Genomic DNA, 15,816 nt, shown 5'->3' on the forward strand with positions numbered 1-15,816 from the left:
AAAATATAAAAAAAAAAAAAAAAAAAAAAAAAAAAAATCACCAGCATGCCAACGTTGCCCTTTTCCGCAACTCAACAAATTTCGCTACAAGCTAGACCTGAAATACAAACCCAGGTCCTCATATACATACTTAACCGCCTTGGCAGGCGAACAATTTGGCTACTTCCATCTCACCCACTGGACGGAGGAAGGGGTTGCGGGGATGAGTTTCGCTGGATTCAGAAAAATATCCCGCATCGGGTCGGAATTTCTTATTTCTATGCTTACAAGGGAAATAAATACGTCTATTCGAACAAAGGAGCCTATTGGTTACCCATACAACACCAACCCATGGAAACCTGCACACCAGATATATGACTCGTAACTAATTTCGTACTCATAGTAAATGATTGGGGGCTTCCCCCGCTGTGCCAAGATGCGGCTTCGGGGTGAAGGTCTTGGTACCCAATTGCCGAATACACCGGCAGGTCTTTGACCTGCAGGTTCTGCGGTAAAGGGGAGGATTAAAAAAAAAGATATATTTACCGAGGGGGCTCTACTGCGATCCTTTGCCCGACCGGCATCAACCCTTCTTTCTCAGCTGAGATTTGTCCAAGTTTGGTCCCCCGGTTGCTCCATCCGATCATTGAAAATGCTGCCCACCACAGGCTACAAGGCCCTACTCCAAGGCATCGCAACCCTGTCCCTCCTAACCCTGACCGCATCCCAGGACTCCAACCCAACCTACGACTATGTGGTCGTCGGCAGCGGACCCGGCGGCGGCGTTTTGGCTACCAACCTCGCCAAGGCGGGCTACTCCGTGTTCCTTCTCGAAGCCGGCGACGCCAGCCCGAGCGGCGGATTCGGGGCCTACTCATCCAACGTTACGTGGAACTTCTTCGTCCGGCACTACCCGGAAGGCGACCCCCGCAACGAGCAGTACAGCCACCTGACCTGGAAGACGCCCGAGGGCAAGTACTGGATCGGGCAGACCGGGGCGCCGGCGGGCTCGGAGCTGCTGGGCGTGTACTACCCGCGCGGCGCGACGCTGGGCGGTAGCAGTATGATCAACGCCATGTGCACGTGGCTCCCGAGCGACGGGGACTGGGACTACCACGCCAACGTCACCGGGGATGATTCTTGGAGGTGAGCGGGATATAGCTGCTGTTTGTAGGGGGGAAAATCTCTTGGATGTGGCTGTCTGGGACACTAACAAAAGACACAAAACGCACAACAGGGCTGAGAACATGCGCGAGGTGTTTGAAAGGATGGAGAAGAACAACTACCTGACCCGCGGCACACCGGGCCACGGCTTCGACGGCTACTTCCAGACGCACATGGGGACCAAGCAGCAGGCCGAAACCGGACCGCTGGTGGGCAACCAAGTCATGGAGATGTACGCGCAGGACCTCAACCTGACTCGGAACATGACGGACCTGCTGACGCGCGACCCCAACGAGCTCGACCCGGACCGGGACCAGACCCAGAGCATCTACGGGCTCGTCAACCACCAGTACCCCAACGGCGACAGGTACAGCTCGCGCGACTACATCCAGGAGGAGGCTAACAGGCCCGGCTCGAACCTGACCGTGTCCATCCGCTCGCTCGCGACCAGGGTGCTGTTCGACACGACCGGCAGCTGCGGCGGCGATAAGCCGCGCGCCGTCGGCGTCGAGTATCTAGAGGGTGCGTCGCTATACCGCGCCGATCTTCGGCACGCGGCAGACGGCGGCAACAGTACCGGCACCAAAAAGACAGTCATGGCCAGGCGGGAGGTGATCGTATCCGGGGGCGCCTTCAACTCGCCGCAGATCCTCATGCTCAGCGGCGTCGGGCCCCGGGAGCACCTCGAGTCGTTCAACATCAGCGTGGTGGCCGACGTGCCAGGAGTGGGGCAGAACCTCATGGACAACCAGGAGATGCCGATCGTGGGCTCGGGCAGCGCGGGCACAGGCACGGCGGGCGTGGCCATGGTCAAGTCCAAGCACCCGGCTCACGGGGAGCGAGACATGTTCCTCATGGGTGGGCCCGGGTTCCTCTTCCGTGGCTTTTGGCCGTCCGAGAACACGGTCGGGGACCTACCGCCGGAGCCTAGCAACGTCTACGGCGTCAGCATGGTCAAGGGGAGCTCGGTGAACGACAAAGGGTGGGTGAAGCTGCGAAGCGCGGACCCTCAGGAGCCGCCCGAGATCAACTTCAACCACTACGCTGAAGGCTCAGAGCCGGACATCGAGGCCATGAAGGACACCATTGCGTGGATCCGAACGGTTTTCAAACGAATCGGTATCACGACCATCGAGCCGCCGTGTCCCTCGGGGGCCGACGAGGATGGATACTGTGGCGAGAGCGACGAGGCGTGGCTCCACAAGCAGACGTTTGGGCACCACCCGACCAGCACCAACAGGATCGGAGCTGATGACGATGCGTTGGCGGTGCTGGATTCCAAGTTTCGGGTGCGAGGAGTTGCTGGCTTGAGGGTTGTCGATGCTAGTGCCTTTGCTCGCATTCCCGGGGTATTCCCTGTGGTGTCTACGTTTCTGATCAGTGAGAAGGCGTCGGGCGAGATGGTTGAGGAAATTAAAGCTGGAAATGCTATTGAGGAGTGTGTGTTTTGAGACGCCTTGTGGAATTCTAGCTACTTAGTACTGCCCATGTGAAGTCTTGCGTGCAGGACCAAGAAACGATTATAACATGAACAATACAGTTAGAGATACCCGCATCACACTCTAATCCTTCTTCGAAGAACCAACGGCCCCTGATTCCTATGCCACCCTCGAATGCTCGGCGGCAGACAATGCACATCTATAATATAGTCGATGGCGACGATTATGATGATGCCGTGAGGGGCGTCTTCATCTCCTGACGACACTGTCATCAATGTCATCCGGTGGGACATGGACGATTATATAACAATGACCTTCTCTACTCGTAGCGGACTCGGTGAGCTGGATGGATGCCATGCGGCTAGTATGTATCCGGTGTCCTGAATTTTTTTTTTTTTAAAAAAAAAAAAAAAAAAAAAAAAAAAAAGGCCCAAGATCACGTCTGTTTTAGGGTCGTTCCTAAAAGTCTCAACCAAAGCGAAGGAACCAAGATCCGGAACATGCGGTGTCTTGGGTCCCAAGACAGCCCGGGCATCGCATCGGAGGCTGAAAACATCGAACCCGGGTTCTGGGGCGATGGGTGAGAATTTGATTGGGGTTGACGAGAAGCAGGACTTCGTACGGTTCGCGCAACCAGCTTCAGGCTTCAGGGCATTGTTGCTGGTGGTATTCAACACTGACTGGTTGGTACAGGTTCACTTTGTGGTGTTGATACCATTCTACTCTATAACTCCACCGAGTTCCGAAAAAAAACATGTTGTCGGGCAGTCAATTGTTTGGCACCATCGGCATCGGCAGAGGCCGCAGTCGATCGAGTTCGGAATTGATTGTTCCAGCCCTACCCCACTCCAAAGTGGAGAAGCGATAAGGTGACGATGTTCTTTTTGGTGTCAAACGTTACAATGGATATCTCCAAGCACCTAGTATGCGACCGACAATGGCCAGTGTTGGGAATGGGAGGGACAAGGTGGAGAACCGGAGTCTCGCAAAGTTTTCGAAAACTTCCGAAGTGGGATAAAGGCACATAAAAAGAATAAAAAAAAAAAAAAAAAACACAGGCCGTATTCCAAAAACTCGCCCAGCGAAGACAAAGTCAAAGCAGAGCAACAAGGTTCTTTTCGGTCTCGGGAAGGACCGATGTCCGGAAGAACAGCGGCCGACGCAATGGGGGGTGGCCATGACCCGGTGCTCCCAAGAAGAGCCCCAGGGGCAAGCTGGGGTGGGGCCGCCACTGGGCAAAAGGGGCTGGTAACCCCGAACAAGGAATTCGTACAGAGTAGAGAGAGCAATCCCGATCCGTGATTCAACGGCTGATTAGCTCGCACCAGTCGTACGACTGACAATACCTGTATTATGTTTGGTTTACATAATTATAACCTGTCTTGCCTGTTTGTTTACAACGGCTTCAGAGGTGTTGGTTTTTTTTGGGAGTTTTTTTTCACTGTGTGGACGTGCCGTAGAAAAGCCAAGATAGCATTACACAAGTCAAATTGAATCGCTTGTTGTAAACAACAGGGTTCGGAAAAGGGGCTAACTGTGGCAACGTCCTTTTCTACCATGGTAAATCTTTAGCCTTGTTTGGCAAACCAACCGAAACCAAAAGAATCAAAGTGATCGCTCGGATACGAGATTTGGGCACGATGATAGTTACCACATCGGCAACTGGGAGTAACGTGGATGACAGTAAAGTTGACTGACGTTGGCACAAAGAGGGAACCGAAGCGGCTTTGCCCAGATCCACACGCTGACGTGGAAAAGGTGGAAGGAAAAGTCAGAAAGACCCTGGATGGTAAAGTATCGTCGCATTTTCCAGCATAGGTATGTGGAGCACTCTAGCTACACTGGGTTTGGTTAGCTAGCTATGTTGGGAGGATCTTGCATGTAAAGCTTGGCAGCCGTTTGCCGTTCCCAATTTCGGACAAATTGGCTTTTGGTGGCCTGGGCTGTGATGTGCTGTGCTGTGTTGCCCTATGAAGCTGTCGGTAAACAAACATGCATCACATACTATAGTGCACTCGCTGTACCGGACGGTCAATTGATCCCAGGCGCATCCATTCCTTTCAATTCCGTGAACTAACCACGGGTAAGCCCCTCACATCCGACGGAAGTTTTCCTGCAACAAAGTTGCCGTATTCCTCGAACTAACAGATGGCTTAGCCCAACTAGGTTCGCTAGGTAGTTATTTGCGTAGGTAGCTAGCTACCTGGCTGTGCAGTACAGACCGCTCAGCTCCAGTGGCAAGAAAACTCCCTCAGTCCCATCAGGGCCCCTCAGTGACCTCTGAACAGTGGAAGAAAGAAAAAAAAAAGCGGCTCCACCGATCTGAATGCAACGTTGACCGGCGGGGCCGGGGCATTTGACAAACCATGATTGGCGCCACCTTGACGTCTCCTCTCCGCAACCCGAATCTGCAGGGCCTCGTATTGCCGGTAACATGATGTCAGTTCGTCTCCGCTATTCTCCTGACAGGCATTCTAGCCGATGCGATCCGATTCATTGCGAGTGGCATACCAGGTTCGTCATGCGAGATTTGAGGGGAGTTCTGTCTGTATAGGGATTTCTCCGGTAGCTGTATATGACAGTGAATTGTATATTTAAGAGATGGCATCTCTTCCCAATTGAACCAACCACAAGATATCCTCCCCCATCTTCATCCCATCGATCAAACTGGTTCATCCAATCTAATAGTCATCTCAACTCGTCTCTCGCTCTTGGCAAACAAAATACTCTATACACCTTCAACCAACAATCACATCTATAATTTTAATACCACAAAAACCAACAACCGCCAAAATGCAGTTCACCTTCGCATCCGTCCTCTCCTTCCTGGCCGCTTCCGCCGCCGCCCTCCCCGCCTCCACCAACTCCAGCTCCATCCCAGACGGCACCAAGTTCAACCTCCTCACCCTCAGCTCCGGCTCCCCGGTGCACTTCAGCTACTTCCAGGCCGCTCACCGCAGCCTCCTCGTCAAGCTCCCCGAGCAGGGCGCCAACTGCACCGGCGGCGATGACATCTCCAACAACAAGGCCACATTCTACATCAAGGACCAGGGTCTGTACCTGTACGGCCCCGAGGGCGGCGAGACCCAGCAGGTTTACACCGACCTGTCGGGCATGGGCGGCGGTGTGATCCAGTACAGCACCGGCAACGAGGGCCTGCCGCGCTACGCCCAGCGCGGTCCCTTCACCGTCAACGCCGACGGCTACCTCCGCCTCGCCGGCTACGGCTTCGTCGCCTGCCCCAGCTTCAACGAGAGCTACAGCATCGCTGCCGGCACCGCCCCCAACGCCGCCGGTAGCACCGACTGCATCAACCTCACGGCTCTCGTCGTCAACGCCACCCAGCCTGGTGCTTGCGTCTACTCTCAGCAGTAAATGGGCCGATGGGGGATGGGTGTTTTGAAAGGATTTAATGGTTATGTTTGATATTTCACTGCATTGTGGTATTTCGGATCATTACAAAAAATGCATTTTTTATGACTTAGCGATCTAGACAGGCCAATAATGCATACAGGCCTTTTTCATGTATACAATATTTGACGGAATTAAATGTCAAGTGTACACATTTTAATGCGGTCGGATGTTCAACGTGACAAGGTCAGCTGAATGATTACCTAACTAGGTCATCATATTTTTTTTGGTAATTCTTCACTAGCACACTCGGTCTGGAAGCTGTGTACGTGAATCAATGCACCATCATTTTGCTCAGCATATACCGCCAGTTCCGGTAATTTTCTAAATGGTCAAAATTTGCATGATACGCAGGGTCTAGGAATGATGATCTTGTAGATCATGACAAAAATTGTGGGCAGTAGCTTTAGTTAGGTACCTTGCTTTTGTTTTATGCACCCCTGGATTTGTTTTGTTTACAGTTGTTTGTGCCAAACTTTTTGTAACACGCTAGAATAATTATCCTACTCTATAACCAAATAGTTAGTTACCAAAGTAGATAGGTACGGATAACTTAGGTCTGACAGCCTAATTTCAACTACCGACGCCATGATATTGGCTAAACATACTAACATCCATCAAACCAAATTCGTCCCAGTGTACATTAAAGTCGTTCTCTTCAGCCAAAATGCGGGGTGCAGCTCTACTGCCATTTCCCACCAACATTTATTTTTCATCGAACCCCACAAGGCTAGAGAAGAAGAAAAAGGCCATACACAAAATCTCTACATACGCCTCATGGCAGCCCGTCAATGGTCGACCGTGGCGTTTGTTGTTGTTTGTTTTTTGACCAGGTTTGATCCGACATTGGGCTCAGACCACGGGATGGCTTTCAGCCGCACCGCAGTCCAGTCAGGCAGAACTTGTCCATTTCAGCTCTGGGGCGCAATTTCAGCTGGATGAACAAGAATGAGGGGATTTGTGAAGCTTCCCCAAGAGACAAACGGGATAACCGCTTCATTTGTTTCCCAGACATCTTTCAACGTGGGCATTGCCACGAAAAGGAAGGGTTCTGGGGAATATCGCGTCTAGGAACGCCCATTTCCCAAACCAAACTTGCGCTCTCGCCTTCCCTAGCCCACAAACGAGAGCCCAACAAGATGTCGTCTATACTGCGAGGCATCAAGGAGCTGCGCGATATGCGCAAGGAGATGAAGCAGAGCATAGCGGACGGGACATTTGGCCGCTTCTCGGACGACGACGACAACGACGGAATGGCCGTCCCGTCGGCACTAGACCTCCGAACCGAGTCCACCAACCCCTTCATTCAGCTCGTCATGCCAGGCTACGAGCGGACCCTGCGCGAGGCCCCGCACGACTGGACCTCCGACCCGCTGATAACCTCGTCCGAACCGGTCGCCTACGAACCCCTGAGCGCGGCCGACTGCCAGATCCGTGTGCTGACCCTCCTGACGGCCGAGGAGAGCGGCGGCGGGGAAGGTAACGCGAGCGCACCGATCCGCTGCTCGCTCGAGACCGTCAGCCTGCTCGCGCCGGCCGTCGAGGGCTACACGGCGCTCAGCTACATGTGGGGCGGCGTCGAGGGCGAGACGAGGACGATCGCGGTGGACGGGCGGCTGTTCCAGGCGACGCCGAACCTGCACGCGGCACTGCGGCAGCTACGGAACAGGGGGTACAGAAGGCTGTGGATCGACGCCGTGTGCATCAACCAGGCGGATCGGGAGGAGCGGTCTCAGCAGGTCCTGCAGATGCGGTCCATCTACGCCCGCGCTGCCAAGACTGTCGTCTGGCTCGGGCCAGAGTCGGGAACTAGCAACTTGGCCATGCATCTGCTCAATGTGCTGTCGGAGCCGGGGGAGTTTGGAATGGGACAGAAAAGGTGCTACAGGGAGGCTGTCAAGGGGAGGTATTTGCCCGAGGTGAGGGAGGTTGCCGGTGATGATGAGCAGCAGCAGCAGACGACGATGGGTGCTCCGAGCAATGGGTTGGATGAAGGGTTGTACGCCGACGCGTGGCTGGCGTTTGATGAGCTGTTTGACCGCGAGTACTGGCGGCGCATGTGGATCATCCAGGAGATCACCGTGTCTCGAGAGATTGACATCATGTGCGGATTCGAGATTATCAGCTGGAAGAAGCTGGAGATGGCGTTTTGGGGAGCACCGGACAAGAGGTTGAATCCACTGTTCGACCCCACGATTGGCGTCGACTTTAGTCGCCCACCGAGACGTACGGGAGAGATGTTTGACTTTTGGGGTTGGAGAAAGGCGATTGCCGGTGGCCAGCCCAAGGCGCTGTTGAAAGCGATGTTGGACTGCGGGTCATCCAAAGCTACAGATCCGAGAGACCACATCTACGCGTTGCTGGGAATCACCATGGACGGGTCTATTCTTGTGCCTGTTCCGAATGTGAGTGTTTTATTGTATTCCTTTGTCGCCATGGCTACTTGTGTGTCCCGAAAAAAAGATAGCTGATCTAACATTTCTTTTATGGCCAGTACGCACTCCCCGTCGCAGAGGTCTTTACCTCTTTAGCAACGAGCATGATTGAAGCCAGCGGCAATATTGATCTGATATGTCTGCAACCTCGATCAGGAAAGAAAAAGACAGCAGGACTCCCCTCATGGGTTCCCGACTGGGCTGACCTCGCCGACGTCGATCGACCATACGCACACGATATGGCTTTGCAACCGGGAGACAAACTCCACGATCCCAACATTCAACTCTTCAACACCATCTCCGAAGGCGGGTACAGGATCCTGACCAAGAACGGCATCCTCTCGTGCTCCGGCAGGCTGTACGACATCATAGACGGGCTCTCGGGCACCCTCACCGCCGACGGCAAGCCCATGGACGGCGAGGACATGGGTATCGTGCAGCCCGACAACCCCACGACGTGCTACCCGGGCGTGCTGGCCACCGCCGAGGCCATCCAGCAATCCCTCCACCAGCTGCTGGACTGGACGCGCGAGGTGGCTGGTCGCGACTGCGCCGACGTTCTCAGCAGCTGCTGGCTCGAGGACCGAGGGCTCCCGCTGCTGCTCAAGACAAAACACGGCGCGTTGGGCCGCTGGCTCGAAGCGAACCGGGATTTCGTGGTGGGCAGCGTGGAGCTGGGCCGGTGGCTGGACATGCACCACGGCGGCTACAAGGGCCTGATCAACCGGGTGCGCACGCAGTCGCGGACGGCGGCCAGGCAGCAGCTGTTTGAGAAGCGTGCGGACCGATGGATGGGCGAGGCGGAAGAGGTGTTGAAGTCGGGCATGAGGCTGATGACGACGGCCAGGGGTCGCGTGGGCATGGCTCACCCGCAGGCGAGAAAGGGAGACCACATCTGCTTCATGGAGGGCATGGACACGTTTGTCATTCTTAGACCGTACGAAGGTACGGCGGAGGAAAAGGCAAACAGGGAGGCGATGGAGAGAGAGTTGAGGTCACAGAGGTACAACAAGGGACTGACGGCCGAGACGAGGTTCTCGGAGGGGTATCAGGTCGTGGGGGAGGCTTATGTCAAAACGCTGGTGGATAACAAGACAGGGGTTGAGGACTACTCGGCTTGCACCTTTTTTACTTTTTTTATCCATTAAGAGAAAAGCCCCTTGTCCATGGGGAGGGCTCGGGTTTGTACCAAAACAAAAGTTGTTTATGCTTATTAGGGGGGCAAAGTCTACTATGGCATGAGAAAACAATACCAGTAAAGTTAATTGATGTGTATGTGTATTTGATTGCAGATCTGCCGACTTGCGAACTCCGGCAGATCACATTGCTAGGAACGTACCGGTAGGTGTAGTTACCTAGGTATGTTCTTTGGGTTGAACTCCACCTTGATTGATACTTGGAGTTACCAAATTCCCGATGAGCGAATAATATGTTGTTTATAAAAAGTAAAGAGGCAAACTGCATTATTATAGCAAAGGAATGCATAGCAACTTTTGGCTAGACTCTTGTATCATGGGATGGTGACACTTTGTGCCAACTCCAGCGAAAACTCCACGAAATGCAAACAACAAATTATTTGCCTCCTCCAAGAAAAAAAAAATCAAAAAAAATCAAGCTTCCTCGGCTACGAGGTGGGTTTCATTCAAAGTGGTCACAACCAGCCTCGCCCCCCTAAGTTTAACGCATTGTTCGGTTCACTCCACGGCTTTTATTCAAGCAACCAGGGGGCTTTTTTACTATTCTCGGGGCGGCGGATCTCCACAGCCGAAACAAATACACGAGTCGGGGCGATGGCACTGGTGGCCCGGAGGATTGGCAACAAAGCCCTACCAACCTACAACCTTGATTGGCACAAGGCTGTGTCTGCGACCAGCGACAAGCCAAAGTTCTACGTAGGATTATCCATTCCGGGAGATTGTGGATACCTACCTTACATAGTACTGTAATAGACAGACGTTGATGAGTTGCTATTCGTCGATCTTGCTTCTCCGCCAGTTCAATGCGCCAAGCTTAGGATGACAGCTGCTATACCTACAGTAGAATTTTGAGTGCATTCCAGGCGTTCCAGGGTCTGGACTTCTCGATCCGATATTTTGAACTACGTAATAGCAAGGGTTGCACTGCTGTCGGTTATTATATGCGTTAACATACACGGGCCGCCACCGCACCTCGATGTGGAGTGGCCCCTTTTTCCATCCAGGAGGAGCTTTTGCATGTTCCCACTAATCTTGATACCCGAGCGGATGTGATAGTATACTACGATAATAGTGTTCCGAAATAGAAACTCAATCACGTTGGTACCATCACTAGGTGCATACAATCTTCCGGAGCATCACGCATATTCCAAGACGTGATATTGGTGAATATGGCAAGGCGATCAAAGATAAAAGAAGGGCGTTGCCCACCCTTCTCTCAATCTTTTTCTGTCTCTTTCTCACCACCACCTCCTCTTTGGTCTTTTCCTTTTGCTATCTTTCCTATTCTTTTTCCTTTCTTTTCCTTATTCCCTTTGTTCTTTTCCTTTTCCTATCTTTCCTATTCTTTTTCCTTTCTTTTCCTTATTCCCTTTGTTCTCATTTCCTTTTTTTCTCTTTTTATCTTTTCATTTCCTATCCTGATACCAGTTCCTTTTCCTTGTCTTTTTATTTCTCATCTTATCACCCCCCGTCAACCGCCAAGATGAGATTCGAGACTTTGATCGTCAGCATCCTGGCCTCGGCCGCCGTCGCCGTCCCCATGAAAGGAGACGGAGCCAACGCGGCCCTGCAAGCCCGGAACGTGGCTCCCAGAAACGGCGCCATCCCCGCGCACTTTGCGAGGCGCGACGCCAAGGAGGATGCCAAGAAGAAGCTAGAGGAGGAGATGGACAAGGCCAGGAAGAAGCTCGAGGACGCAAAGAAGCACCTCCCCAAGGTCCCGCACATGAACATCACCAAGCCGGGAATGCCTCCCAAGGAACAGGTGAAGAAGCGCGCCGCCACCGCGGAGCTCTTTAGCGACCCCAAGGTTGCTGTTGCCGACGGAAGGAAGATGGATGACAAGTCCAAGCGTGCCGTCTCGGTCGATGATGCCAAGAAGAAGGCCGAGGAAGAGAAGAAGAAGGCTGAAGAAGAGGCGAAGAAGAAGGGAGAGGACGCCAGAAAGAAGCTTCCGCCCAAGATGCCCGGCGGCAAGAACAACACCAAGCCCGGCGAGAAGCCCAAGAAGAGCGACCCCAAGAAGACCACCCCGAAGCGCAGCGTAAACCTCCAGCAGCGCGACCCGCTGAGCATTGGCGACATTGAGAATGACATTAAGAAGGGACTCGAGAAGCTCAAGAACAAGTTCGGCAAGCACAAGAACGGCACCGCTCCCGCCCAGCCTGCTGCTGCTGCTGCTGCCAACGAGAAGCGGGCCGAGGGCGAAATGGAGACCGACTCCAAGAAGGACTGCGACAAGAAGAAGGACGGCAAGAAGCACAAAGGTCCCGGCAAGGGAACCAACACCACCATGCCCAAGTCCAAGCCCACCACGCCTCCCAAGGGCAAGCGCTCGCTGCCCGTCAGGCTCCCCGTCATGTTCTAAGGTGCTGAGATATGCTCCATTGTTTTGACGACGGTGTGGCCCTTTGGCCGGCTGGTCACTTTGATATATCTGTGAAGGGCTGATACTGCAGGCAGATTTGCATTTATCTTCTCATGCAGCAATGCTGCCCTTTTTGTGCTTGCCGTTTCCGTTTTGTGTCTTTTCTTTTTTTCTCCTCTTTTGTCCCTTCATTTCGTCTGTTTTTTTTTTTTTCTTTTCCTTTTCTGGTCTTTCTGCATGGTCGGCGCTTTCTCCTGGTAGGGAATTTCTTACAGGCCCTGGTGTTTGTCTTTCATCTTCTTCTTCTTTTGTGTCTGGAATTCTGGCTTTTTTTGGCTACGATAGCATGGACTCTCGTTTTTTCCAACCGCTTTGTTGAGTTCGAAGCTTTTTTCTTTTTCTTTCTGACGATCTTCAACTTAAGGATACACACTCTTTTAACGATAGTTTATGTCAAGTTGTTCTGCTCTTCATCTTATGTATTTTTGCATTCTGAATCATTCCAGGTGAAAAAAATTCTTGTTCGGTTTCTCGGTACCGGCTTCGTTGAGTCAGTCTGATCTTATTATAGATGAAAGGATTGTCCAGAATGTTGGCTGTACACCTTGAGATGAGACAGGACCCCAACCGACAAATGGTGCGTTGGCAACGTCAGACCAGGCAGGACCCCAACGGACAAATGGTACGTTGGCAACGTCAGACCAGATAGTTTTGGCAATAGCGGTGAACATGAAATGTATAGCCTGCAGCGAATTACAGGGAATATGAAAGCTTCTTACAGTGTGCCTTGTTTGCCGTCAGTCTTCATATGCAGGGTGACTCGTACCGGATTGGGGAATTTTTTTTATGTCTTTCAAATTCATTTTGAGCCACCACTTAGAACGAGTCAAACAAAGTTTTCACGGCATATACAACCCAAACTTAATCTACAAGCAATCGGCCTGTTTGGTCTTATGATCAACATGTTATATTTATATCAAGTCAAGGGGGACTTTTTTCTCCCCCGGGCCTAAAAATCATCTTCTTACAATCCATCCATCGCCTGCTCCTTGATCACCCAGATTTATAGTGTGGTCATAATCAATCTGCGAGAAATGGCACGCCTATTGTCATGCTACATCTTTGTGCTTGGGGGTCTCTTCCTGAGCGCACTGTCTGCCTCGGCAGATGGAGCCGCGGCTCAGGAGTTGGCATACCCCAAGCAGAAAGGTTCCAATTATGACTACACTGGATTCGAATCCAACCAGACCGCCCGCGCGCAGGCCGTGGTTGAGATGTTTCGGTACGCCTGGAACGCCTACCACGCGCACGCGTTCCCGCACGATTCGCTGATACCGCTGTACTCCAACTACACGGACGACCGTGGCGGTTGGGGCGTGACGGCGGTGGACGGGCTCGACACGGCCATCATCATGGAGCAGACCGATATTGTCAACACCATCCTGGACTACATCCCCAGCATAAACTTTGCCAAGACCAACACGCCAAAGCCTTCGAAAGTCAGTCTTTTCGAGACAAACATCCGCTACCTCGGGGGCATGCTTTCGGCATACGACCTGCTAAAGGGCCCGTTCAGCCACTTGAAAGTAAACCCCCAAAACGTGGATGCGCTGCTTCGCCAGGCCAAAAGTCTAGCCGACACGCTCAAGTTCGCCTTTAACACCAAGACCGGAATCCCCGTGGGTCAACTCTTCATCGAGAACCAGACTTTTACCGGCGACAACAAGCTGGACAACGGCGTGGAGTCGGCCAGCTTGGCCGAGATGGGCACGCTCGTGCTGGAATGGCAGCACCTGTCTGACCTGACGGGCGACCCGCAGTACGGCAAGCTGGCGCAAAAGGCCGAGAGCTACTTTCTCAAGCCTTCATCCGAAGTTTGGCCCGGACTCACCGGCGGACTCTTCAACTGCGACACGGGCGAGATCCTAGACCGGTACGGCGGTTTCACGTCGGGCAACGACTCGGCGTACGAGTACCTGGTCAAGATGTACGTGTACGACCCGGAAAAGTACGCCAACTACGGGGAGCGGTTCGCAAAGGCCGCCGACTCGGCCATCGCGCACCTCCTCTCGCACCCATCATCCCGCCCTGACCTGACCATGGTGACCACCTTTGACGGCACGCGGCAGGTCAACTACACCGAGTCGCTGGCCTGCTTCATCGGCGGGTCCTTCATCCTGGGCAGCACGGCGCTGAAGCGACCGGACTGGCTTCAGCACGGGCTCGACTTTAGCGAGTACTGCGCCAACGGGTACCGGCAGACGGCGTCGGGGATCGGTCCCGCCCTCTACAGCTGGGACCTGCAGGACCTCAAGACCAACCGCGCCGTCGCCAACCAGACCGGCTTCTACGGCAAGGCGGGCTTCTTCCTGCAGGACGGGTACAGGATCGCCGGCCAGGCGCCCGAGGCCGTCGAGAGCTGGTACTACGCCTACCAGTGGACCGGCGACAGGTACTGGCGGGATGTGGCGTGGGCCGCCACCCTCGCGCAGAACCGGACCATGCGCGTCCCCGGCGGCAAGGGGTTTGGGTACATCAGGGATGTACTCAAGGAGGACGGCGGTGGTGTCATCGGCAGCATCATGCAGAGCTTCATGCTGGCGGAGACGCTCAAGTATCAGTATCTGATCCAGACGGAGAAGAAGGGGGAGTGGGATGTCGGGTCAACCAGTAGGCCCGGTGGCGGCGATAACAAGAACTTCTTTGTATATAATACCGAGGCGCATCCGTTGAGGGTCATGGCCAAAACGCCTGTGTAGAGCGGGCTTTGATTAATATTGCTAGTGGTGTAGTTTAATCTGGGGCTGGTCGCGTTATATAGACTTTTGTCAACTGGAACCAGCTGTTTATAGTACCTAGTATATCAAACCTCAACTTCAGGCCGTACGAGCCACATAGACGTAGACAGTATCGAGATCGACAATCTTGCCGCCTCCAGCAGCCGCAGCCTTTTCCCACTCCTCTTTAAACAGCACCTTGAGCCTCCCAACCAACTCCTTGTCCTTTGCCACCTCGGCAAGGCCTAGGTTGGGCAACTTGGCCGAGAACCCATCGAATTGCTCATCCGCCACCTCCACGCCGTGCTCACTCTCCCCACGACCCGATATGTTATCCAAGCGCTCGATCCTCTCGACCTTGTACCCCTGGGCCTCCAAAACGTCCTTGAACGAATCCCGGCTCTTGACCCACTCCCTGTTGGAAGGAAACCGCGTGCCTGCGCCGAGCCGGAGCGCAGCCCGCGCAAAGATGAGCGACGGCTGGTGGTTTTGCTCGTGCGTGATGTCGACCACCAACCTGCCGCTCTCGGGGTCGAGCAGCCGTCTCCACGAGGCCACGACCGCGTCCGGGTTTTGAAGCAGGACAAACGCGCTGCAGCAGAGCACGGCATCGAACCTGCGCCCGGCGAGCTGCGGCACCGCCTCGTCGAGGTTCGTGACGTCGCCCGCCAGGAGCCGGATGTGTCTGCCGCCGTCGCCGAGGGCCTGCTGCTTGCGCCTCGCGCGGTCGAGCATGGCGTCCGTGATGTCGACGCCGACCACCTCGCCGCTGCGGCCGACCGCTTCCGCAGCCGGGAACACCTCGAGCCCCGTCCCGCACGCCAGCACCAGCACGCGCTCGCCCGGCTTCAGCTGCGCAAATCCTACCATGCGCCGGCTGAGCTCCGGGTGCCACGAGTTCTCGTAGTCTTCGGCCCGCGCCGTGTACATGCGCTTGCTGGATTCTTGCTGGGTTTCTTGGAACACGTCCATGATTGGTTATTGATAAGGTGGTGCGACTTGTGAGGGGTGTTTCTTTTGGTTGTTCCTTATTGTTTTTTTTTTTTT

General features: G+C 53.9%; 8 protein-coding genes across 8 annotated transcripts; 6 read left to right on the forward strand and 2 right to left on the reverse strand.

The window, feature by feature from the left end:
- The first annotated feature begins 558 nt into the window (after positions 1-558).
- Positions 559-2,863, forward strand: PgNI_11573 (uncharacterized protein). Its single transcript, XM_031131539.1, has 2 exons — positions 559-1,125; positions 1,217-2,863. The coding sequence occupies exons 1-2, from the start codon at positions 632-634 to the stop codon at positions 2,592-2,594; spliced, it is 1,872 nt and encodes a 623-aa protein (XP_030976624.1). The 5' UTR covers positions 559-631; the 3' UTR covers positions 2,595-2,863.
- A 28-nt stretch (positions 2,864-2,891) lies between these two features.
- On the forward strand, positions 2,892-3,166 carry PgNI_11574 (uncharacterized protein; the record flags this gene model as incomplete). Its single annotated transcript, XM_031131540.1, has 2 exons — positions 2,892-2,946; positions 3,018-3,166. The coding sequence occupies 2 exons, from the start codon at positions 2,892-2,894 to the stop codon at positions 3,164-3,166; spliced, it is 204 nt and encodes a 67-aa protein (XP_030976561.1).
- Positions 3,167-4,781: 1,615 nt separating this feature from the next.
- PgNI_11575 (uncharacterized protein) lies at positions 4,782-5,018 on the reverse strand (the record flags this gene model as incomplete). The annotated part of the gene is made up of 1 exon (XM_031131541.1): positions 4,782-5,018. The coding sequence occupies one exon, from the start codon at positions 5,016-5,018 to the stop codon at positions 4,782-4,784; it is 237 nt and encodes a 78-aa protein (XP_030976560.1).
- A 357-nt stretch (positions 5,019-5,375) lies between these two features.
- On the forward strand, positions 5,376-5,957 carry PgNI_11576 (uncharacterized protein; the record flags this gene model as incomplete). Its single annotated transcript, XM_031131542.1, has 1 exon — positions 5,376-5,957. The coding sequence occupies one exon, from the start codon at positions 5,376-5,378 to the stop codon at positions 5,955-5,957; it is 582 nt and encodes a 193-aa protein (XP_030976563.1).
- Positions 5,958-7,132: 1,175 nt separating this feature from the next.
- On the forward strand, positions 7,133-9,684 carry PgNI_11577 (uncharacterized protein; the record flags this gene model as incomplete). Its single annotated transcript, XM_031131543.1, has 2 exons — positions 7,133-8,398; positions 8,488-9,684. 2 exons carry the CDS (start codon positions 7,133-7,135, stop codon positions 9,574-9,576), a joined length of 2,355 nt encoding a protein of 784 aa, XP_030976562.1. The 3' UTR covers positions 9,577-9,684.
- A 1,423-nt stretch (positions 9,685-11,107) lies between these two features.
- PgNI_11578 (uncharacterized protein) lies at positions 11,108-11,992 on the forward strand (the record flags this gene model as incomplete). Its single annotated transcript, XM_031131544.1, has 1 exon — positions 11,108-11,992. One exon carries the CDS (start codon positions 11,108-11,110, stop codon positions 11,990-11,992), a length of 885 nt encoding a protein of 294 aa, XP_030976557.1.
- A 1,094-nt stretch (positions 11,993-13,086) lies between these two features.
- Positions 13,087-14,751, forward strand: PgNI_11579 (uncharacterized protein; the record flags this gene model as incomplete). The annotated part of the gene is made up of 1 exon (XM_031131545.1): positions 13,087-14,751. The coding sequence occupies one exon, from the start codon at positions 13,087-13,089 to the stop codon at positions 14,749-14,751; it is 1,665 nt and encodes a 554-aa protein (XP_030976556.1).
- Positions 14,752-14,868: 117 nt separating this feature from the next.
- PgNI_11580 (uncharacterized protein) lies at positions 14,869-15,741 on the reverse strand (the record flags this gene model as incomplete). Its single annotated transcript, XM_031131546.1, has 1 exon — positions 14,869-15,741. One exon carries the CDS (start codon positions 15,739-15,741, stop codon positions 14,869-14,871), a length of 873 nt encoding a protein of 290 aa, XP_030976455.1.
- Between the last annotated feature and the right edge of the window lie 75 nt (positions 15,742-15,816).

This window comes from Pyricularia grisea (assembly GCF_004355905.1).
Source record: "Pyricularia grisea strain NI907 chromosome V map unlocalized Pyricularia_grisea_NI907_Scaffold_10, whole genome shotgun sequence".
Lineage (NCBI taxonomy): Eukaryota > Fungi > Ascomycota > Sordariomycetes > Magnaporthales > Pyriculariaceae > Pyricularia > Pyricularia grisea.

What these genes read in the sequence shown, in the direction of transcription:
- PgNI_11573 (XM_031131539.1), top strand. Translation starts at nt 632, where the DNA reads ATGCTGCCCACCACAGGCTACAAGGCCCTACTCCAAGGCATCGCAACC. An exon ending in ACCGGGGATGATTCTTGGAG is followed by an intron (nt 1,126 to 1,216) that starts GTGAGCGGGATA and finishes AACGCACAACAG; the next exon opens with GGCTGAGAACATGCGCGAGG.